The following is a 24,288-nucleotide window of genomic DNA, read 5'->3' as shown; positions in this document are numbered from 1 at the left end:
CTTCTGGCCCACCAGGTGAATTAGGTGCTATTGGCGGAGTTACCGCCACCTACTGCACTGGAGTTGTAACTACAAGCAACATTCACAGACAGTCCCATTGCTTTTATGAGCGGTCGAGCGAGTCAAAAGCCGAAAAATCCATTTGTGGCGGACGTAATTCTTTCGTGGCGGGCCGCCACAAATAAATGAATGTGTGGGAAACACTGAGATGGTCACTGAAGGCATCAAAAATATGAGTGAACACATGTGGAGTTATGTACTTAACAAAAAAGGTGAAATGATTATATTTGCTGTGTAGTAACCTGACTTCTGCACAACACAACTGAAGGTCCCAACCCCATTAATAAAGCAATAAATTCCACTAATCAACCCTGATAAGGCACACCTGTGAAGTGAAAACTATTTCAGGTGACTACCTCTTGAAGCTCACCGAGAGAATGCCAAGAGTGTGCAAAAATGTAATCAATGCAAAGGGTGGCTATTTTGAAGAAACTAGAATATAAAACATGTTTTCAGTTATTTCAACATTTTTTGTTAAGTACATAACTCCACATGTGTTCATTCATAGTTTTGATGCCTTCAGTGACAATCTACAATGTAAATAGTCATGAAAATAAAGAAAATGAGGAGAAGGTGTGTCCAAACTTTTGGCCTGTACTCTACCTACAATGTGTAAATATTGTGGCGTAAATAACTCAGTCAACTGTTTACAGTACTTTGCCTGTTTTGTTGATTAAAGGTGGAATTCTGCTGCTACTTTTCCTTTATCGCCAAAATATGGCCAGCGGGGATGACGATGACCCCATTATAGAGGAGGTATGTGTGAACAGATGTGTTTATCATTACAACTATAGACTCTTGATGATCTTTCTTCTCCAACCCCCTACTTAGATTGACGTGTATCTGGCCAAAAGCCTGGCTGAAAAGCTGTATCTATTCCAGGTGGGTGTGTTGTCCTGCCCTTGTAGTCAATGCAAATAAGCCTTTTGTGTCACTATCATATTGTGTGTGTTGTGTTCTCATGGCGCAGTACCCCGTGCGACCGTCCACTATGACTTACGACAACGTGGAACATCTATCTGCAAAGATCAAACCCAAACAACAAAGAGTGAGGAGACAGTTGATATATTTAAAGTTGATTCAAGATAAGTCTAATTGAATGATTGTTTTTGTTTTTTTTGGTCTCCAGGTGGAGTTGCAGATGGCCATGAACAGCAACAGCCCAAACTACTGTCGCAGTAAGGGCGAGCAGATAGCGCTCAACGTGGACGGCACCACCTACGAAGAAAACAACACGTATTCAACGTGCGTCCACTCTTTTTAACACAAAATGTAGCATCAAGTTGCTTGGCACTGATGGCTGCTGGTCTTTCATGCAGGAAAATGATGGACAAGCAGTCGTTCTCGTCCATCCAGGCCACCACCAACACATCCAGATACGCCGCTGCTGTGTTCCGGAAAGGTCTGGACATTTTCACCTAGCTATTGCACTCAAATTTTGGGTTAACTCTTGTCAAAATGAGGACTGGGAGTAGATGATACAGGGTTTTGTCGTGGTGCATCGCCACAGCAAAGTAAAAGTATGGCGTCACATTAGTGCCAAAAATCCGAGCGCATAAAAACTGTTATCGCGCGCTGATTCTCCACTTCGTGCGCGCGCGTGGTGCCTTTTTGCGTGCGCGTGGTGCCTTTTTGCGCGCGCGCGTGGTGCCTTTTTGCACGCGCGCGTGGTGCCTTTTTGCGCGCGCGCGTGGTGCCTTTTTGCGCACGCGCGGTGCCTTTCTGCGCGCGCGCCGTCTCGGTCTGTGCGCTCTCTGTGTACTCCTGGCATCTCTCCTCGCGCTGTCATGTTTCTTTTTGGCACTTTGGGGGTGGGTATGCTTAGACGGCCCCTCCTTTCTGATTGGCTCTGAGCATTTTTCATATGACCAATCATTCTCCAGCGTAGCAACGTTGTAGCCATCTTACCTCGGACATCTAGCCTCAATCATTACATTGATGTCAATGGTACATGTACTAATTACATTACCATAACTTGCTCGATTTTTGACCAATTTACAAACGTTTGCCTTGTTACAAATCTTATTACATGTAGATATGACATAGGATGCTGTACCTGTTGAAATTACCTCTTTCGCTTTAAAAAAAAAAGACTTAATTGTGCAACATAGTTGTGTAGGGTCAGTATTAGTCAGTTCTCTGATTATTTTAAACTGTTTCAGAATACATTATTAAAAGCTATTTTTAACATTTTAAAAACAAAATTAAAAGATTATTTCATTAATTTTATGGCTGAATCAAAAGAAATTCCATAAATTAGAAAACAAATGTTCAAGAAGAAGTGAAAATATAAAATAATGTTATTACTGGTGGACCAGTTCTGGCTGAAAGATGTGATTATGGTGTTTGTTGTCTTATTATTTATTTGGGTCACATTTTGTATTACCCTGTATTGTGTTTATGTGGTATGAAATAACCTTCATCAGCGCGCGACATTTTTTTATCCACTTCTTCCTCCGTAAATCTTGATACATATTGACGATGACCCGCCCTGCTATACTTCTGATTGGCTCTGAGCATTTTTCAGCATTTTTTGCCTGACCAATCAGAAAGGAGCATACCCGCCCCCAAAGTGACAAAAAGAAACATGACAGCGCGAGGAGAGATGCCAGGAGTACACAGAGAGCGCACAGACCGAGACGGCGCGCGCGCAGAAAGGCGCGTCGCGCACGCGCAGAAAGGCGTCGCGCACGCGCAAAAAGGCACCACGCGCGCACGAAGTGGAGAATCAGGGCGCGATAACAGTTTTTATGCGCTCAGATTTTTGGCACTAATGTGACGCCATATAAAAGCCGCCACACCCTAATAAAGAGTTTTTTTTTTGTTTTTGTTTTTTTTTAGCATGAAAACAAATTAAAATATGTATGAACTGATATTTTTCGGACTATAAGTCGCAGTTTTTTTCATAGTTTGGCCGGGGGTGCGACTTACACTCAGGAGCGACTTGTGTGTGAAATTATTAACACATTACCGTAAAATATCAAATAATATTATTCATCTCATTCACGTAAGAGACTAGACGTATAAGATTTCATGGGATTTAGCGATTAGGAGTGACAGATTGTTTGGTAAACGTATAGCATGTTCTATATGTTATAGTTATTTGAATGACTCTTACCATAATATGTTACGTTAACATACCAGTTGGTTATTTATGCCTCATATAACGTACACTTATTCAGCCTGTTGTTCACTATTCTTTATTTATTTTAAATTGCCTTTCAAATGTCTATTCTTGGTGTTGGCTTTTATCAAATACATTTCCCCCAAAAATGCGACTTATACTCCAGTGCGACTTATTTGTTTTTTTTCCTTCTTTATTATGCATTTTCGGCCGGTGCGACTTATACTCCGGTGCGACTTATACTCCGAAAAATACGGTAAAAAGAAAAAAATATTGTTCCATATAGAGATGTCCGATAATGGCTTTTTTGCCGATATTCCGATATTGTCCAACTCTTAAAATACCGATACCTATATATACAGTTGCGGAATTAACACATTTTTTGCCTAATTTTGTTGTGATGCCCCGCTGGATGCATTAAACAATGTAGCTTTACCATGAATTGATTAACGTGGACCCCGACAAGTTGAAAAACTTATTGGGGTGTTACTATTTAGTGGTCAATTGTACGGAATATGTACTGTACTGTGCAATCTACTAATACAAGTTTCAATCAATCAATCAATCAAAACAAGGATTTCAAAAATAAGAGAACAACTTCAACTCCAGTTATGGGGGGAAAAAAAGTGCCAACATGGCACTGCCATATTTATTATTGAAGTCACAAAGTGCATTATTTATTTTAGCATGCCTCAAAACAGCAGCTTGGAATTTGGGACATGCTCTCCCTGAGATAATTCTGATACCCACTACAACTATGGGAAATACTATACTTTGACTTTCACAAAGTGCATTATTTTTTTATTTTTTTTAAACATGCCTCAAAACAACAGCTACAAAAACAATGAAGGCACACAGCTTTTATATATTGTAGCGTCCCGGGAGAGTTAGTGCTGCAAGGGGTTCTGGGTATTTGTTCTGTTGTGTTACGGTGCGGATTTTCTCCCGAAATGTGTTTGTCATTCTTGTTTGGTGTGGGTTCACAGTGTGGCGCATATTTGTAACAGTGTTAAAGTTGTTTATATGGCCACCCTCAGTGTGACCTGTATGGCTGTTGATCAAGTATGGCTTGCATTCACATATGTGTGTGTAAAAGCCGCATTTATTATGTGACTGGGCCGGCACGCTGTTTGTCTGGAGGAAAAGCAGACGTGACGACAGGTTGTAGAGGACGCCAAAGGCAGTGCCTTTAAGGCACGCCCCCAATACTGTTGTCCGGGTGTAAATTGGGAGAATGGTTGCCCCGGGAGATTTTCGGGAGGGGCACTGAAATTCGGGAGTCTCCCGGGAAAATCGTGAGGTTGAAACCGATGCCGATAATTTCCGATATTACATTTTAAAGCATTTATCGGCCGATAATATTGGCATGCCGATATTATCGAACATCTCTAATTTTAATATTTGTAATGATAGAAGAAGCCAACGTACCACAGGTTAAAAAAGGGCCATGTTTTAGCATAATAAACGTAAAGGCACAAGAAAAACTTAGGATCTGATTTTGTAATCAATGTTTAACTATTCTGCCCTAACTGTTTTGCTGTTCTAATTGTGGTTTTTGTGCTGATGTTGGACACAGGTGAGCTTCACGTGACACCCCTGACAGGAATCCTGCAGATGAGGCCCAGCTTTGCCTACCTGGACAAGGCCGACAACAAAACCAGAGAGCGCGAGGCGGCCAATGAAGGTGACCCCTTCGGGGTTTTTTTTTTTTTTTCCCCCCTCCTTCTTTTCCAACATTTTGCTTGTGATCCATCTGAGCTCTGTGCCGTCCTCAGGCGGAGACTCCTCCCAGGACGAAGCCGAAGAAGAAGCCAAGACCATTTCGGTGAAATGCTCGCTCCTGCGCACAAAAACGCGTCATTACGCGACGTCTTGTCTCACTTCGTCTCTATTTGCCCGCCTCCAGGTGAGGTTTGCTCGTCCCGAGTCGGAGCAGGCGCGGCAGAAGAGGATCCAATCGTACGAGTTCATCCAGAAGAAGCATGCGGAGGAGCCCTGGATTCACCTGCAGTACCACGGCGTGAAGGTATAGACACATTTACTGAAGTAGTAATAATACATACCTGCCAACTACTCCGGTTTTCCCGTAATTAGTACGGTTTTCATCAACCTATTCCGGGTAACGGTTGCAGTGATAAAAAATACGGTTTTTCATTAATTAAATTTTTTTTTTTTTTTTTTTAAGTTTTATTCACGAAATCGCGTAACAACAATGACAATCGACACTGCTTCCCGTAACTTCCTATCGAGCCATTCCGAATGCCATGCACGAGGCTATTTATAGCACCGCTGCCAAGCACGAGGCACCAGTTGCCATTGTTTCCAAACGAGCGAACGATCATGGAATCAGCCGGAGAAAAATCGCAAACGAGTCTTAAACCGAAAAGAAAACTGCAGTCATTCCGTGAAGAATATTCAAAAGCCTATCCGGGAATAATTATCCGTTCCAAAAAGGGTGAAAACTACGCGAATTGCACCTTGTGCAGACAAGATTTTTCGATCGGACACGGAGGAATTAGCGATGTAAAAGACCACGTTGGGACAAAAAAACACAAGTCTAATGTCGTTGCTAGCGATACAAGTGGAAAACTTTCAACGTTTTTCGGATTTTAGCCACAAAAAGGTAATGACACCAATGTTATCTATTGGAATTGTTTAGTACTGTTATACTGTTAAAAGTGTTTATACTATTTATGCTTTCAAGTCCAAGTTGAAGAAATCTTGTTAAATGTTGACAGCATAACTACCAAAATACAGAAGTATGTCCTTAATATTTTTGCAGTGCTATTTCTGTTGAAAAGTTAAAATGATTACATTAGAGATGTGATGTGCCACTTTTCAAGTGTCTGATGGCTTAAATTAATTTTCATTAATTTTTCATATTTTGAATTCTTTTGAAAGGCTTACAAAAAAACTACATTTGAATTGTAATTCCATGCTATTGACAGGACTATTAATTTTAATGAAGTTAGCTTACCATGTTTACAGTATGATAATTGTGATAGAAATGTGAATTTTAGGCACAGAATATTTTTTACAATTGAACAAGGCAGTAGATTATACAAGCTTGGACAGAAAGTTAATAATGACACCAATTTTTTTTTTAATGGAATTGTTTAGTACTGTTTTACCATTTGTTTACTGTAAAAAGTGTTTATACTGTTTATACTTTCGATTAACAAATTGAAGTCTTGTGAAAGGTTGACAGGATAACTGGCATTAACTGTCAAAATAATTTCAAACTATTGAAGTTAGCTTACAGAATAAACATGTCAATCAACCCATATGATTTTTGCTGTAATATTTTTGTTTTGAAAAGTCACTGTGACTGATATAAAAGTGATGGTTTTAGCAACATTTTAACCTGTCTGAATGCTAATAATCATTTTGCGTCGGGGGGCGAAGCCTGAACCCCCCACCAGGACTTTGTCCTGGACCTACCGGGGCCTGCGGCCCCTGGACCCTGGCTACTAGGTTTTTCTGATTTCAAAAGTTGGCAGGTATGATAATACTTACGCTTGTAACAACCATGACGCTTCCGCCAGGATGGGCGCTCGGAACACGAAAAGCAGTATTTGTTCTGCCAGCGTATGGATTCTTCCGAAAACTCAGAACTGGTTAAAACTCCTAAGTGAGTCCATTTTACATTGGGTCTATTGTGGTGGCCTGGGCGTGTTCTGACTTATGTGTGCCCCCCTGCAGGGAGTATCTGTCAATGCTCATGCCTCCTCTAACAGAGGAAAAAGTGTAAGTATTACTCTTTATTCCTCACAATTCCCGTCCTCCCATGTTGTTTTCATTTAAGAGAGTCTTGATGTGCATCTTTCTGTACGCCAGTGTAAAGCCTGTAGGCCCCAGCAATGTTCTCTCCATGGCCCAACTGCGCACTCTGCCGCTGGGAGAGCAAATCAAGACGCTGATGAAGAACGGTAGGATAATACACGTTTTTTTAAGTCTTTTAAACAGTCATAGGTTTTAGAAGTGCCACAAAGTGTTTTGGAAGTGTGTTGTCCAAAGTTTAGCCTTGAAGGCTGGAAGACCATTCAAAAGAATTACTGTATTTTTCGGAGTATAAGTTGCACCGGAGTATAAGTCGCACCTGCCGAAAATGCATAATAAAGAAGGAAAAAAACATGTATAAATCGCACTGGAGCCTGGCCAAACTTTGAAAAAAACTGCGATTTATAATCCGAAAAATACGGTATAATAATAGATGATAAAATGAACTGGAAATCTCATATACAAAACATACAACAAAAGGTGGCAAAAAACATTTCAATAATGAATAAAGCAAAATACATCCTGGGCCAAAAATCACTTCATATTCTCTACTGCTCACTAGTGTTACCATATCTGAGTTATGGTGCAGAAATATGGGGAAATAACTACAAATGTGCGCTACATTCGTTAACCGTGTTACAAAAAAAGATCAATTAGACTGATACATAATGTTGGATATAGAGAACATACAAACCCTTTATTTATTGGGTCAAAAATATTAAAGTTTGTTGATTTGGTAAAATTGCAAACAGCTGAAATGATGTACAAAGCAAACTATAACCTGCTACCAAAGAATGTACAACAATTCTTCTCAACTAAAGAGGAGAAATATAACCTTAGAGGAAAATCTAATTTAAAACATTTGTATGCACGTACAACACTTAGAACCTTTAGCATATCAGTATGTGGAATTAAATGATGGAATGGATGAAATAAAGAAATTAAACATTGTACTGATATGATCCAGTTTAAGAGGTTGTTCAAATTAATTGTGCTTACAAAGTACAAAGAACTATGAGAAATACTTTCAACCTTATTAAAAATAAGATATTCTTCATCTCAGTATGTTTATAATGACTGACTTAACTAATTACATATTACAAAACTGTTATATTGCTCATTCACGGATGTCATTTTACTATGAAAAGGTCAGTAAATGATGTATATATTTGTAAACACTCTGAAGTGGTAAAGGGGTAGGATTAAATAAGCTTTGCTTCTTCCTACTCCTTTTCGGACATGATGTAAACAGAAATGATATGAAATTGTGTGATGTATTATGCTGTAAGTGGGCTCATGTTCGAAATAAACTAAAAGAAAGAAAGAAAGAAAAGAGCTTTTTGTAAGCCCGACTAGGAAAACAGGATTGTGTTTGTCTGTAGCTTTAATGATTCGTGTTTGTTAGACAAGAATGTCTCAGAGAAGTACGGTACTGTCATTCTGCATCAACTTCATAGATGCCATACATGTGTGTGTGTGTGTGTGTGTGTAAATATATATATATATATATATATACACACTACGGGCCAAAAGTTAGGACACACCTTCTCCTCATTCAATGCGTTTTCTTCATTTTCATGACTATTTACATTGTAGATTGTCACTGAAGGCATCAAAACTATGAATGAACACATGTGGAGTTATGTACTTAACAAAAAAAGGTGAAATAACTGAAAACACGTTTTATATTTAGGTTTCTTCAAAATAGCCACCCTTTGCTCTGATTACTGCTTTGCACACTCTTGGCATTCTCTCGATGAGCTTCAAGTGGTAGTCACCTGAAATGGTTTTCACTTCACAGGTGTCATAGTTTTGATGCCTTCAGTGACAGTCTACAAGGTAAATAGTCTTGAAAATAAAGAATGAGAAGGTGTAATTAACAAGTGAGACAGGAGGACACAAATGTTAGCAACACTAGCACAGCTATGTGAGCGACGTGCTAACATTACATTCACTTTTTAAAGTCAATCAATCAATCAATCAATGTTTATTTATATAGCCCTAAATCACAAGTGTCTCAAAGGGCTGCACAAGCCACAACGACATCCTCGGTACAAAGCCCACATAAGGGCAAGGAAAAACTCACCCCAGTGGGACGTCGATGTGAATGACTATGAGAAACCTTGGAGAGGACCGCATATGTGGGTAACCCCCCCCCCCCCCCCCCCCTCTAGGGGAGACCGAAAGCAATGGATGTCGAGTGGGTCTGACATAATATTGTGAGAGTCCAGTCCATAGTGGATCCAACATAATAGTAAGAGTCCAGTCCATAGTGGGGCCAGCAGGACACCATCCCGAGCGGAGATGGGTCAGCAGCGCAGAGATGTTCCCAGCCGATGCACAGGCGAGCGGTCCACCCCGGGTCCCGACTCTGGACAGCCAGCACTTCATCCATGGCCACCGGACCTGTACCCCCCCCCCCCCCCCCCCCCCTCCACAAGGAATAGGGGAGCAGAGGAGAAAAGAAAAGAAACGGCAGATCAACTGGTCTAACAGGGGGGCTATTCAAAGGCTAGAGTATACAAATGAGTTTTAAGATGGGACTTAAATGCTTCTACTGAGGTAGCATCTCTAATTGTTACGGGGAGGGCATTCCATAGTACTGGAGCCCCAATAGAAAACGCTCTATAGCCCGCAGACTTTTTTTGGGCTCTGGGAATCACTAATAAGCCGGAGTTCTTTGAACGCAGATTTCTTGCCGGGACATATGGTACAATGCAATCGACAAGATAGGACGGAGCTAGACCGTGTAGTATTTTATACGTAAGTAGTAAAACCTTAAAGTCACATCTTAAGTGCACAGGAAGCCAGTGCAGGTGAGCCAGTATAGGCGTAATATGATCAAACTTTCTTGTTCTTGTCAAAAGTCTAGCAGCCGCATTTTGTACCAATTGTAGTCTTTTAATGCTAGACATAGGGAGACCCGAAAATAATACGTTACAGTAGTCGAGACGAGACGTAACGAACGCATGAATAATGATCTCAGCGTCGCTAGTGGATAAAATAGAACGAATTTTAGCGATATTACGGAGATGAAAGAAGGCCGTTTTAGTGACACTCTTAATGTGTGACTCAAAGGAGAGAGTTGGGTCGAAGATAATACCCAGATTCTTTACTGATTCGCCTTGTGTAATTGTTTGGTTGTCAAATGTTAAGGTGGTATTATTAAATAAATGTCGGTGTTTAGCAGGACCGATAATCAGCATTTCCGTTTTTTTGGCGTTGAGTTGCAAGAAGTTAGCGGACATCCATTGTTTAATTTCATTAAGACACGCCTCCAGCTGACTACAATCCGGCGTGTTGGTCAGCTTTAGGGGCATGTAGAGTTGGGTGTCATCAGCATAACAATGAAAGCTAACACCGTATTTGCGTATGATGTCGCCTAGCGGCAGCATGTAAATACTAAAGAGTGCAGGGCCAAGAACCGAACCCTGAGGAACTCCGCACGTTACCATAACATAGTCCGAGGTCACATTATTATGGGAGACTCATTGCATCCTGTCAGTAAGATAAGAGTTAAACCACGACAAAGCTAAGTCTGACATACCAATACGTGTTTTGATACGCTCTAATAAAATATTATGATCGACGGTATCGAAAGCAGCGCTAAGTAACTTTTCAGCCTTCATAAAATATTTTCATAACTTTTGGTAAGATACATCGACTTACAGCTAGTTGAGTGACACCTCTGTCATGGCCTGAAGGGTTCTGTAACGCTCTCACTGGCACTAAGCAACTTTCAGGAGGGTGGCAACTACAAATGTGCTGACTTGCTTTATGGCATACGTCACTCCCCATTCATTGATAAGACGGAAGTCGAGGCGAACGCCTACGTGCAATTACTGCTATCATGATAGAAGCTGCAAAACAACCAAAGAAACGAAAAGTTTTGCCTGAGGAAACAAAAATAAGAAAAAGGGGAGGCTACCCAGGAGCTCAAAGACGAGGAGGGAATTTCAATCCATGCTGCCTTGGCTCTGTTTCTGCTTTACTACTAAGTGGCTTTTGATGCTCAAATCAAAATGCTAATGATAATCGGAAATTTGGGTAGTAGCAATAATACGCTACCAGCTTGATCTATTCATGAAAAATAAGGTTAGTAGGTCATACTTGCCAACCCTCCCGGATTTTCCGGGAGACTCCCGAAATTCAGCGCCTCTCCCGAAAACCATCCGGGACAAATTTTCTCCCGAAAATCTCCCGAAATTCAGGCGGAGCTGGAGGCCACGCCCCCTCCAGCTCCATGCGGACCTGAGTGACGTGTTGACAGCCTGTTGAACATGCATATGTGACCCACCCATAATGTGTCACATTTTTGTGTTGATTTATTTAGTTTATTTTGTGGTTTGAATTCATTTTTGGAGCTGTCATTCCACATTTATCAGTATTCACATTGGTCAGTAGGGGGCAGTAGGGCGTTTCTTCCCAATTGAATGCTATCACCTGCAGACCGGAAGTGTCTTGTCATTCTGATGAGCGCGACCAGTCTGTGAACAATTGAAACGTCCTATGTGCTTTTTCCTCCTGTATAACAGGTTAGTTTTGGTGAATCAACTCACTGAATAATATCCATGTGATCTTTATAAGTTTAAGTACACATTCTGATGGTGGAGCCTAACTCTAAAGTGTTTGTGAGTTGTAGTTTGTATTTGTGAATGAATCCAGTGCACAGCTGCAGTAATCAATACAAAATGGCAACATGAGTACCGGTACGCAATGTTTATATAGGAACTTCTGATCCTAATTCAGACTCCCAAATTAGAGCTCCCGTTTTCTTATTGATTTTATAATGTATATTTGTATAATGTGTGTGTTCTGAAATACTGACAGAGAATAGAACAAGGATGGACAATTCAACCCTTAACTCAACAATGAGTAGAGGAGTGTTATGTGTGTGTATATGTGTAAATAAATGAACACTGAAATTCAAGTATTTCTTTTATTTATGTATATATATATATATATATATATATATATATAAAATAAAATATATATGTATGTGTGTATATATATATATATATATATATATATATATATATATATATATAGCTAGAATTCACTGAAAGTCAAGTATTTCTTACATATATATATATATATATGTATATATATATATATATATTAACCAAACCCCCCACCCCCCACCTCCCGAAATCGGAGGTCTCAAGGTTGGCAAGTATGTAGTAGGTCCAATACAACTTTTTCACTTCCTAAACGGATACTAGAGTTGAGTATTGACACTATCAGTGAAATTACTCAGAGAACAATGGTAGATAGTCAATTGCTTTGTCGGCATAGAAAGTTGCAACATTACTGAAGGTAGTTTGGCTGAGTCCACTCCCAGCGCTTCTGGAGTGATTGCCGATTGGCGACGTGCGGAGAGCCGGCCGAGCGGGCAGCCCAGGTACCGTGACATGGCACCGTTGGATTTTACGTGAATCGGCGCCCAATAGGACCGGCGGGTTTCGGAGATGAATTTTTCTCACATTTAGTTCTCGTATGAATGCCCTAAATACCTTATTTTCCGGAGTATGAGTCGCACCTGCCGAAAATGCATAATAAAAAAGGAAAAAAACATGTATAAGTCGCACTGGAGCCCGGCCAAACTATGAAAAAAACTGCAACTTATAGTCCGAAAAATACGGTACACATATTACTGTTAGAACATTATTCAAAAGTAACTTGCCTAACAGCTGTAATTGGTGGCCTGCAGTTCCCATGTTTGCCACTAGGGAGCCACATAACATACTGTAACATCAGGCTACCTTCTGGTTGTTGCACTTTAGTAATGTGGCATGAATGATCTAATGAGCTCCAGCACGAGAGCTATGTCATACAATGGTGTCATCTTCTCGGCCTGCAGTCAAAGTGATTCCTTTTGCCAACCTGATGGGTCTGCTGGCGTCGGGCACAGACTCCACCTCGGTGCTGCGCTGCATCCAGCAGGTGGCGCTGCTGGTTCAGGGCAACTGGGTAGTCAAAAGGTGAGAGCTGGAGCTTACCCAACATCGTCACAAGGATGGTGATGAGTTTAATCCTTGTTTGCTTTCCCTCAGTGACGTTCTGTACCCCAAAAACACATTCAGTCCTCACAGCGGCGTCCCGGCTGAGGTTCTGTGTCGAGGCCGCGACTTTGTGGTGAGCGGATGAAGTTGTAATGATTTGACAGACATGCTTGATGTGTTTGACCTTTTTTTTCCCTCCTTCTTCAGATGTGGCGCTTCACACGGGAGCGTTCCTTGATGAGGAAGGAGGTGGCGGCCATCATCAAAGTAACATCAGAGCCCAAACATTACACTCGGGGTGTTCAAACTTTTTCTATTGTGGGCTGCACAATGGAAAATCAAAGCATGTGGGGGCCATTTTGATACTTTTCATTTTTAAAACCAATACAGTATTTATTGTAACCACTATGGCTCCCTTCAATTTTGGTGAATGATAAAGGTCCCAAGGACCCAAAAGGGTCTCAGTCATAATTTTTTTTTAAATAAGTCATATGTGAATATTTTTTTCACTTTCAATGCTTGAATATCTACAGATTAGAGATGCGCGGTTTGCGGACACAACCGCGGAGTCCGCGGATTATCCGCGGGTCGGGCGGTTGAAATAAAAAAAATTTGATTTTAAATAGATTCAGGCGGGTGGCAGTTAAACCAATTCGGAAATATATATACATAGTTAAATGTTGTTACCCACATACGAAAAACGAGCAGGCACCTGCAGCATGCCACAACAGAAGAAGAAAAAAAAAAGAGATGGCAACGCCGGCAGCAAACGTGGTACGCGACAAACTAAAAAAGGGAATACTAAAGACCAGGGGGAAAAAAGGCCAGAAAAGTTCAGCGTGGACTCGTTTTTATGAGGTTGTAAATCAGGATGATAGTAATGCTGGCTACGTGATTTGCAAGAGCTGCGACGCTGTTTATGTCTACGACAGTCACAAAACCGGGACATCTAACATGGTGCATCACATTTGTGCAAAACCCCGAACCTCCACAAACACCCTGAGCATGAGCAGTTTCGTCCGCCGTGATCCCAGAAGAGTGCCACAGGATGTTAAGACAAGATAGAACGCAGCTGCCTGCAGCAGTTTGAGTGGCGCGAGCGCGCTTGGAGGTGCGCTCAGCGCGGCTCCCAGATGATTGCGCACTGGTGTGCGTCTGGGCCGTGACAGCGTGGCACGCATTGAATGTCTCTGCTGCATTGGATCAGTCTCCTTTCTTTAACAGGCAAAAGCTTTATAACTTCACTAATGCCTTGCATCGTCTATATTAGATATATAACAACGGGCGGGTGGCGGGCGGGTGCGGTTTTGATTAAATGTTAGTTCGGGTGAATGGCGGATGGTTGACGACTTTTGTGATGCGGTTGCGGATGAAATAATTGCCTATCCGCGCATCTCTACTACAGATCCACTTTAGATCTATCGGGTATAACATTATGTATGTATATGTATATATACATGTATGTATATGTTTACGCCCCCCTTTAAAAACAAAACAAAAAAAACTTTTTTATACTTTTAGGGCTTCTCTTAAGTTTGGTCTTGGGGACCCAGAAGGGTGTCAGTCATAAAAATGTTAAAAATTAAGTCACATTAATTTATTTATTTTGAATTCAACTTTTACATATCACGATCAACTGCAGGTCTGTTGATATGTTTTACTTTCTTTTTATGTTATATGCCCTTTTAGTTAATATTGCAATATTTTCCACCCAAAAAAATTCAAAGTGTAATATTTGATATGAAGTAATTAGAGCCTTAAATTGGTCAATAGTTTGTAAAGGCATCAATTTTAATATTTTTTTTTTAGCAATGACAGTTAATAAAAAATCTAATTAAAATAATTGGGGATCCAAAAGAGCCCCACCCATTTTTTAATTTTTAATAGTATTTTTAGAATGTGACGTGAGCCGTATAAAAAATTAGCTGCGATCCGCAAATGCCCCCTTTGGACACCCCTGCATTACACTGTTCACTCGCTCACGGCATCTTACTTCCATAATCAATCATTCAAATGTAAGTTCACCCCAGCAATTCCTGTCGTCTCTTCCAGCTTCCTCCCGAGGACGTGAAGGACTTCCTGGAGCACGTGGCGGTGCCGCGTGTTAACCGCGGCTGGGAGTTCCTGCTGCCCGCCGACGTGGACTTCATGAAGAAGCACGCCGACGTGGCCCACCGCCAACAGATGTTGTGGCTCGGCATACAGAGCAAGTATGTCGTACTGATGCTGGGAAGTTGTCGCCATGGCAACAAGATTCACTTTATTGACTGTCTTTTGGCTCCAAGGCTGGAAAAGGTCTTCAACTTCTCAAAGGACGACTTCCTGCCCAAGAACTCCCAACATCCTGGTACTTACACTACTTCTACTAATACTACTACTTTTACGCTTACTACTACGATTGCTACTTTCACTCTTATCCTCTTACTACTAGTGGTACTACTTTTACTCTTACTACTAAGTAGGGCTGGGCGATATAGCGATATACGCGATATATCGCGGGTTTGTCTCTGTGCGACATAGAAAATGACTACCCGGTATATAGTGATATTCGAGTATGCGTTCTCACGCAGTTGCTTTTAGCTGCTGGCATTACACTACAGGCTCTCCTCGCTCTTTCCTGTGTCTCCTTCTCACAGACAGCAAGAGCAGCTTCTACATACGTATACGCCCTCGCGCAGCAAAGAGGTAGCAGCGTGGCTAACGTTAGCTGTGATGCTAGCGGTAATACGAGTGAAAGAAGGTGCGAATCTGGTAACAAATGAAGGAATAATTAATTCCCCCAAAAAACAGCAGGGGGTCCATCGTCTGGCGGTGGTTTGGCTTCAAGTGGGAATATGTCGAACAGACAACCGTAATTTGTCAAGTGTGGGGCGAAAGCGTTGCTATAAAAAGTAGCATTACTGCTAATATGTAGCATCATTTGAAAAGTCACCTGCTAGAGAATGAACAGTGCTTACTCCGCATGTCAACATCTCCGTTCGGTGCCACACGCCCACACCATCAAAATGCCGAGGCAAACATTTCCAGATCAACACCGTATGAAAAAAATAGTGATTATTTTAGTTGTGATTTCCTTCTCTGCATGAAAGTTTAAAAGTAGCATATGTTAATGCAGTATGAAGAAGAATGTTTTAATGTAGACACATATAATCATCATACTGCTGTGATTATATGTATCAAGTGTTCATTCAAGGCTAAGGCAATATATCGAGATATATATTGTGTATCGCGATATGGCCTTAAAATATCGCGATATTAAAAAAAGGCCATATCGCCCAGCCCTACTACTAAGGTTACTCTTAATACTCCTCCTACTACTAGTACTCTTACTAAAAATACTACTACCGTATTTTTCTGAGTATAAGTCGCACCTGCCGAAAATGCATAATAAAAAAGGAAAACAACATATATAAGTCGCACTGGAGCCCGGCCAAACTATGAAAAAAACTGCGACTTATGGTCCGAAAAATACGGTAGTTCTCTTACTTTTACTCTTACTAATACTACTACTACTATTTTTACTCCAACTACTCTTACTACTACTAGGTTAATACTCCTACTACTAGTACTCTTACTTTTACTATTACTACTAGTACTCTTACTTTTACTACTACTACTCTTACTTTTACTACTACTACTAGTACACTTACTTTTATTACTACTAGTACTCTTACTGTTAGTACTCCTACTACAACTACTACTACTTTTACTACTACTGTACACTTTTACGAATATTATTCATACTTCTCTTACTTCTACTACTCTTCTTACTACTACTCCTCCTACTTCTACTCTTCTTACTACTTCTATTATTATTATTGTAACCATTACAATTACTACTACTATTAGTACTACACTCCATAATTATACTATTCCAATTACTACTGCTATTAGTACACCTACTCTTCTTACTACTACTGTTACTATAACGATCACATTACTACTACTCGTACTCTTTCCTCTCCTACTAGTTTTCTTCCAACTCCTTGGCCTACTTCTACTTCTACTATTACTACCGGTACTCCTCTGCCTACTCATCCTAATACTGCTACCCATTTTACTAGTACTATTACCACTACTACCACAACTACTATTACCACTCCTCCTCCTACTCATCCTAATACTGCTACTAATCTTACGACTACTACTACCACAACTAGTATTACCACTTCTCCTCCTACACATCCCAATACTGCTACTAATCTTACTACTACTACTACTACTACTACCACCACAACTACTACTACTAGCTCATCCTTTTATTCATACTCCTACTACTGTACTGCTACTCTGCTTACCATTACTACCACTATTAGTATTACATTACTAATACTACTACCATTACTACTAACCCTCTTCCTTCTATTACTGCTATTCTTCTTACTATTACTACTAGTATTACAACTACGACCACCGCAACTATTACTATTCCTACACATCCTCCTCCTCCTACTACTACTACTACTACTAATAATACTACTACTCTTCCTCATACTACTGCTATTACTCTTTTTACTCCTGACCTTAATCCTTCTACTCCTCTGACTACTACTTCTCCTTTTACTTCTCCTCTTACCGCTACTCTTACTACTACCACTACCTTTACTACTACTGCAATTGTAACGTAGGCAAAACTGGAAGCGGATGTGACAATTTCAAAATAAGTGTCTGCATAAACAAGGATAGTTCTTGTGGCGGTCCAAATGTATTTGTGGCGGGCTACGACATACACAATGACTTGGGAAACATTGTAGTCAAATTCCACATGTACGAAAATTGGTATCAATAAATGGATCAAAGGTATCCGTTGAAAGGATTATCTCGCTCTGTTTCAGAGGTGGGCCATGTCGGTGGAGAGCAGCGTCTGAAGCTGGCCCAGGAGCGCGCTCAGGAGAAGCGGGCGTCTCTCCAAAAGGAGCTTGATGCCAAGCGAGGAGGAAGCGTCCAAATCAAGCAGGAGCCCCTCAGCGACCACGAGGACGAGCGCATGGACACTTCTTGTCCTCCGACGCCGACCTCCTCCTCGGGATTACCCAACGGTTCCCTCAACGGCTACCCCGCCGTCAACGGGGGCAGCCCCTCCAACGTGCCCTCTCAGGAGCTGCTGGACTTTGTGACGAAGACTTTCAGGAGCAACCACGTACTGACGCTCAACGAGCTAAAAAGGCTCTTCAGCCTCCACTTGGCGTCCATGCCGTCAGGACAGATTCCCTTCGGACCTGTGTCGGACCACCTGCTGCAGGACGCCGCGCTGCTCAGCCGCTGCAAACAGATCATGGTGCCTGTGAGTAGTCCAGAACGTTCTTGTCTGCTTTTTGCTAGTATGCGGCCTGAGTTTATCCTCCTGTCTTTTCTGAAATCATTTGAATTCCCCCAAAATTTTATTTATTTCAAGCAGGTCCATTTATAGGCCACAGCTAATTTTTTAATGGCCCGCAGCCCATTTTAGAAATACTATTACACACAAAAATGTAAGAAATTTAATAAAAGAGTAAATAGGTGAAATGTAACAAGAAAATGTTGCAATATTGACATAGCACAAAAAATATTAATAAAAAAATTGCTTAAAAAACAACAACCGTATTTTCCGAACTATAAGGCGCACTTAAAATCATTATTTTTTTCTTAAAACTCGACAGTGCGCCTTATAACCCGGTGCGCCTAATGTAGGGAATAAGTTTGGTTGAGCTTACCCACTTCAGAGCAATATTATTTGGTACAAGGTGTAATAAGTGTGACCAGTAGAAGGCAGTCAAACATAAGAGATAAGTGTAGGCTGCACCGTTTGATGTGCTTCAACATAGGAGTATTATTATGGTGTGTGTATAAGGTGAGATATATTATCTGGCGTTTTGTTTCGCAATATTATGCAAAAGCAACTTTTCTTACCTTCTGGTACCTGCTGATCTGTATTTGGGATTTGCATGAATACTGAAAAATTGTGCGCGTCCGCCTTTGTAGTCCGACATCGTGATCAATAATCTTTTTCTTTTTCTCGACCTTCTTGTTATGGGACATTCATCCTCCGCTGTTGCCATTTCTAATATAAAGTAGTGTAAAGTTCTTACTTATATCTGTCATTACACACGCCATGCAAGCGCTAAAACATACCGGTGTAGTGAGTTCACATTATTCACCCAAGGAACTTTAGTTATTAGAGAGTTCCGGTCAGGCGGTTTTTCAACGGTACACATTTCCGGTGGTGTTGTTTCCGGCTCCGTTGTTGATTGATGTAAAGTCTTAATGTCATTAAAACAGTTAGCTCCATCTTTTGACACTTCTTCCACTCCCGTCCTTGCACGCTACACCGCTACAACAAAGATGACGGGGAGAAGACGCTGTCGAAGCTGAGCCACGTAAATAAAACGGCGCATCCTGAAGCGACTGTCAGAAAGCGGCTTGAAGATGATCTGTAAAACATCATATATGCAACATTTTGACCAAAGAACCACCATTACATGTTATGTAGACCACAAGGAAGTCTTTTACATTTAGAAGAAAAAAAAAATAATACATTTAGAAAAAAATGATAATAATATGACTTATTAATGCGCCCTATAATCCGGTGCGTTTTATATTTGAAAAAAGATCAAAAATAGACCATTCATCGGCAGTGCGCCTTATAATCCGGTGCGCCCTATGGTCCGGAAAATACGGTAATGAAAACTTATAATTAATGGCTGGATCAACAGATTTAAGCGTTGAAAGAAATATAATATATATTGATGTATGACTTATTCTTAACACTTTTGAGTGGGGGCCTTTTGGATCCTTGAGATCTTTAGTCTGATTTTCATTGTTCAAAAAATAATAATGAATCAAAAGCAATGTTGTTATGACTTATTTACCTATATAAAGTACCAGTGGAGTGAAAAAACAAGTTGCCTCTATATTGACGCTATTATCATATATATCTGATTTATGACAGCAAAAGACTTCTAAAGTTTGCGAGTAAAAATTAATATGATCAAAAAACAGTATCAATCTCAGGGAGATTCCGGAGCCGTTTTGAGAATGAGGAAGAAAGTCACGTGATCTGTGATATAGCAGGAGTAACTACAGATGCCTTCCCCATCAACAACAACGCTAATCCAGAGCCAACAACGATTACTTTGGGAAAAATTATGATCCAGAACCTTATTTTTGAGCCCGAACGCAAGGAAAATGAGAAATAAGTTTTAGAAGCAGAGTGCAAAACAGATGCAGCTTTATTGTGACACTATAGCATCAGCAGCATTGCTAGGTGCTAAACATACAAACTAACCATAATAAAACAAACACTTACTCTAATATTTCCACTCTTGATGGGATGCCGACCGACGGGACGCTCACATAATCCCGTTTAGATGAAGAATTGATCACAAACCTCACAAATGGTTAAAAAAAAAGTTGCCGCAACAAGCGTCTTTTTGCGTCTCGATACTTAGTCATTTATTTACGGTTTCGAATGCATAAAGAAAGCCAAGCATAACAATTGTGAATGATAAACAGCATATCTCTTTCCAATGTGTGCATATTTTTAGTACGACTGATCTGATAACATGGTCAGAGTGCAGAGAAGCGTTACTACAATGACGTAGAATCTACGGATTAAAGAAGCCAAGCATATGTTTTCTTGTCTTACATAACAATTATGAATGATAAACAGCACATCTCTTTGCAATGTTTGCATATTTTTAGTACGACTGATCTGATAACATGGTCAGAGTGAAGAAGGGTTCCTCCAATGACGTAGAATCTACGGAAATTATCCAAAGATATTCGGAGCGGAATATTCAAAATGGCCGACTGAATTTGTGGCATTTTGTGATGTTTAGATTATATTTTCACATAGAGTTGTGGTCAAAAGTTGACATACGCTTATAAAGAACATAATGTCCTGGCTCTCTTGAGTTTCCAATCATTTCTACAACTCTTATTTTTTTGTGATAGTGATTGGAGCACATACTTGTTGGTCACAAAAAACATTCATGAAGTTTGGTTGTTTTATGAATTTATTATGGGTCTACTGAAAATGTGAGCAAATCTGCTGGGTCAAAAGTATACATACAGCAACACACATTATCAATTTTGGTGATGTAGAAAAGTTTCAATCAAATCAAATGAGCTTCATGGCATGCATGGCCTCTTAACTTCATGTGAGTGATTATGATTGATGACACCTGTGGACTTCTCTGAGCCCATTTAAATAGGGCTCATGTGATTCAGTCATTAGACTCGGTTACAAACGCGACAATGGGAAAGTCAAAGGAACTCAGCACAGATCTGAAAAAACTAATCATTGACTGACTTGAATAAGTCAGGAAAGTCACTTGAAGCCATTTCAAAGCAGCTTCAGGTCCCAAGAGCAACCGTGCAGACAATTGTAAGTATAAAGTGCATGGCACAGTTTTGTCACTGCCACAATTAGGAAGAAAACGCAAGCTATCATCGGCTGCTGAAAGAAAATTGGTCAGGCTGATCAAGAGTCAACCGAGAACAACCAAAAAGCAGGTCTGCAATGAATTGGAAGCTGCTGGAACACAGGTGTCAGTGTCCATAGTCAAGCGTGTTTTGCATCGCCGTGGACTGAGAGGCTACCATGCAAGAAGGAAGCCCTTGCTCCAGAAGCGACATGTTGAGGCTCGTCTAAAGTTTGCTGCTGATCACATGGACAAAGATAAGACCTTCTGGAGGAAAGTTCTATGGTCAGATGAAACAAAAATTGAGCTGTTTGGCCACAATACCCAGCAATGTGTTTGGAGGAGAAAAGGTGAGGCCTTTAATCCCAGGAACACCATACCTACCGTCAAGCATGGTGGTGGTAGTATTATGCTCTGGGCCTGTTTTGCTGCTAATGGAACTGGTGCTTTACAGAGAGTAAATGGGACAATGAAAAAGGAGGATTACCTCCAAATTCTTCAGGACAACCTAAAATCATCAACCCTGAGGTTGGGTCTTGGGCGCAGTTGGGTGTTGCAACAGGACAATGACTCCAAACACACGTCAAAAGTGGTAAAGGAATGGCTAAATCAGGCTAGAATGAAGGTTTTAGAATGGCCTTCCCAAAGTCCTGACTTAAACGTGTGGACAATGCTGAAGAAACAAGTCCATGTCAGAAAACCAACACATTTAGCTGAACTGCACCAATTTTGTCAAGAGGAATGGTCAAAAATTCCAGCAGAAGCTTGTGGATGGCTACCAAAAGCGCCTTATTGCAGGTAAACTTGCCAAGGGACATGTAAGCAAATATTAACATTGCTGTATGTATACTTTTGACCCAGCACATTTGTTCACATTTTCAGTAGACCCATAACAAATTCATAAAAGAACCAAACTCCATGAATGTTTGAATGTACCGTATTTTCCGCACTATAAGGCGCACCGGATTATTAGCCGCACCTTCTATGAATTACATATTTCATAATTTTGTCCACCAATAAGCCGCCTCGGACTATAAGCCGCGCCTACGCTGCGCTAAAGTGAATGTCAAAAAAACGCTGCGCTAAAGTGAATGTCAAAAAAACAGTCAGATAGTTCAGTCAAACTTTAATAATATATTGAAAACCAGCGTTCTAACAACTCTGTCCCAAAATGTACGCAAATGTGCAATCACAAACATAGTAAAATTCAAAATGGTGTAGAGCAATAAATAGCAACATAATGTTGCTCGAACGTTAATGTCACAACACACAAAATAAACATAGCGCTCACCTTCTGAAGTTATTCTTCATTCGTAAATCCTTCGAATTCTTCGTCTTCGGTGTCCGAATTGAAAAGTTGCGCAAGCGTGGGATCCAAAAATGGCCGGCTCCGCCTCGTCGAAGTCATCGGATTCAGTGTCGCTGTTGTTGTGCAGCAGTTCTGTGAATCCTGCCTTCCGGAAAGCTCGGACCACAGTTGTGACCGAAACTATCTGCCCAGGCATTTACGATCCACTGGCAGATGTTGGCGTATGTCGACCGGCGCTATCTGCCCGTCTTAGTGAAGGTGTGTTCGCCTTCGGAGCTGTGTGAAAAAAGCCACCCGGCCTCTTCGCGTAAACTTCCCTTAACCACTCGCTCATCTTTTCTTCATCCATCCATCCCTTCGAGTTAGCTTTTATGATGACGCCGGCTGGAAAGGTCTCTTTTGGCAAGGTCTTCCTTTTGAATATCACCATGAGTGGAAGTTAGCATGGCAAGCTAGAACCACAGTGAAGGATGACTTCTCATTCCCTGTGGTGCGAATATTCACCGTACGTGCTCCCGTTCCACAGTGCGGTTACAGGAATATCAGTTGCTGTGAAATACGGTAGTAATCCGTGTGCGGATGGAGAGATTGCGTCTTTTTATGAACCGGATCCTTGTCCTTTGTAGGAGCCATTTTGTGGTCTTTACAGATGTAAACAGGAAATGAAACGTACGGTGATATCCGCGCGTTTTTTCTTCTTCTTCCGGGGGCGGGTGGTTGCTTAAAGCGCTTCCTGTTCTATGGGGGCGGGTGCTTTCCTTGGCGGTTGCTTGCGTAGAAGAAGAAGCGCTTCCTGTTCTACCGGGAAAAAAGATGGCGGCTGTTTACCGAAGTTGCGAGATCGAAACTTTATGAAAATTAATCGTAATAAAGCGCACCGGGTTATAAGGCGCACTGTTAGCTTTTGAGAAAATTTGTGGTTTTTAGGTGCGCCTTATAGTGCGGAAAATACGGTAACCAACAAGTATGTGCTCCAATCACTCTATCACAAACAAAATAAGAGTTGTAGAAATTATTGGAAACTCAAGACAGCCATGACATGATGTTCTTTACAAGTGTATGTAAACTTTTGACCACGACTGTATGTTGTGGATTGTAAATACAATTGGATATGGTTTAATGGATACAATAAAACACAAATAAGCAAAGTCAACTTGTTTTTTCACTCTGTTACTTTAGGACTTCAATTAGTTCACATCACATATTCCTTTTGGGGAAAATATGGCATAGTTTGCCATAAAAAGAGGCTTTTCTTTGAATAATAAGGCATAAAACAAAATCAATGTTTTTATGGCAACGGGTAGATCTAAAGTTGATATATATAGATATTGATTGATTGATTGAGAAGTTTATTGACATCTTAAAGAATTGAATCCATATTATGCTTTAAAAAGGCAAAAGGATGGCACAAAAAGCCAAAAGACTTGTTTCCATTGCGGTCCATTAAAGGGGAACATTATCACAATTTCAGAAGGGTTAAAACCATTAAAAATCAGTTCCCAGTGGCTTATTTTATTTTTCGAAGTTTTTTTCAAAATTTTACCCATCCCGCAATATCCCTAAAAAAAGCTTCAAAGTGCCTGATTTTAACCATCGTTATATACACCCGTC

General features: G+C 40.7%; 1 protein-coding gene across 1 annotated transcript in view; it reads left to right on the top strand.

The window, feature by feature from the left end:
• polr3e (polymerase (RNA) III (DNA directed) polypeptide E) overlaps nt 1–24,288 on the top strand; it is a 48,497-nt gene that overhangs the window by 6,767 nt on the left and 17,442 nt on the right. Inside the window, exons 2-18 of the mRNA XM_061931788.1 lie at nt 740–816; nt 892–942; nt 1,031–1,108; nt 1,190–1,305; nt 1,380–1,462; nt 4,761–4,868; nt 4,960–5,009; nt 5,091–5,210; nt 6,730–6,815; nt 6,887–6,931; nt 7,022–7,113; nt 12,825–12,945; nt 13,018–13,099; nt 13,174–13,233; nt 15,019–15,176; nt 15,252–15,313; nt 17,802–18,250. Of these exons, the coding sequence (XP_061787772.1) occupies nt 778–816; nt 892–942; nt 1,031–1,108; nt 1,190–1,305; nt 1,380–1,462; nt 4,761–4,868; nt 4,960–5,009; nt 5,091–5,210; nt 6,730–6,815; nt 6,887–6,931; nt 7,022–7,113; nt 12,825–12,945; nt 13,018–13,099; nt 13,174–13,233; nt 15,019–15,176; nt 15,252–15,313; nt 17,802–18,250 (1,800 nt within the window). The 5' untranslated portion in view covers nt 740–777. The remainder of the gene's footprint in view (nt 1–739; nt 817–891; nt 943–1,030; nt 1,109–1,189; nt 1,306–1,379; nt 1,463–4,760; nt 4,869–4,959; nt 5,010–5,090; nt 5,211–6,729; nt 6,816–6,886; nt 6,932–7,021; nt 7,114–12,824; nt 12,946–13,017; nt 13,100–13,173; nt 13,234–15,018; nt 15,177–15,251; nt 15,314–17,801; nt 18,251–24,288) is intronic.

This window comes from Nerophis lumbriciformis, linkage group LG39, assembly GCF_033978685.3.
Source record: "Nerophis lumbriciformis linkage group LG39, RoL_Nlum_v2.1, whole genome shotgun sequence".
In the NCBI taxonomy this organism is placed as follows: Eukaryota; Metazoa; Chordata; class Actinopteri; order Syngnathiformes; family Syngnathidae; genus Nerophis; species Nerophis lumbriciformis.
The sequence above is the reverse complement of the archived record's forward strand: the minus strand, read 5'-3'. Positions and strand labels throughout refer to the sequence as shown.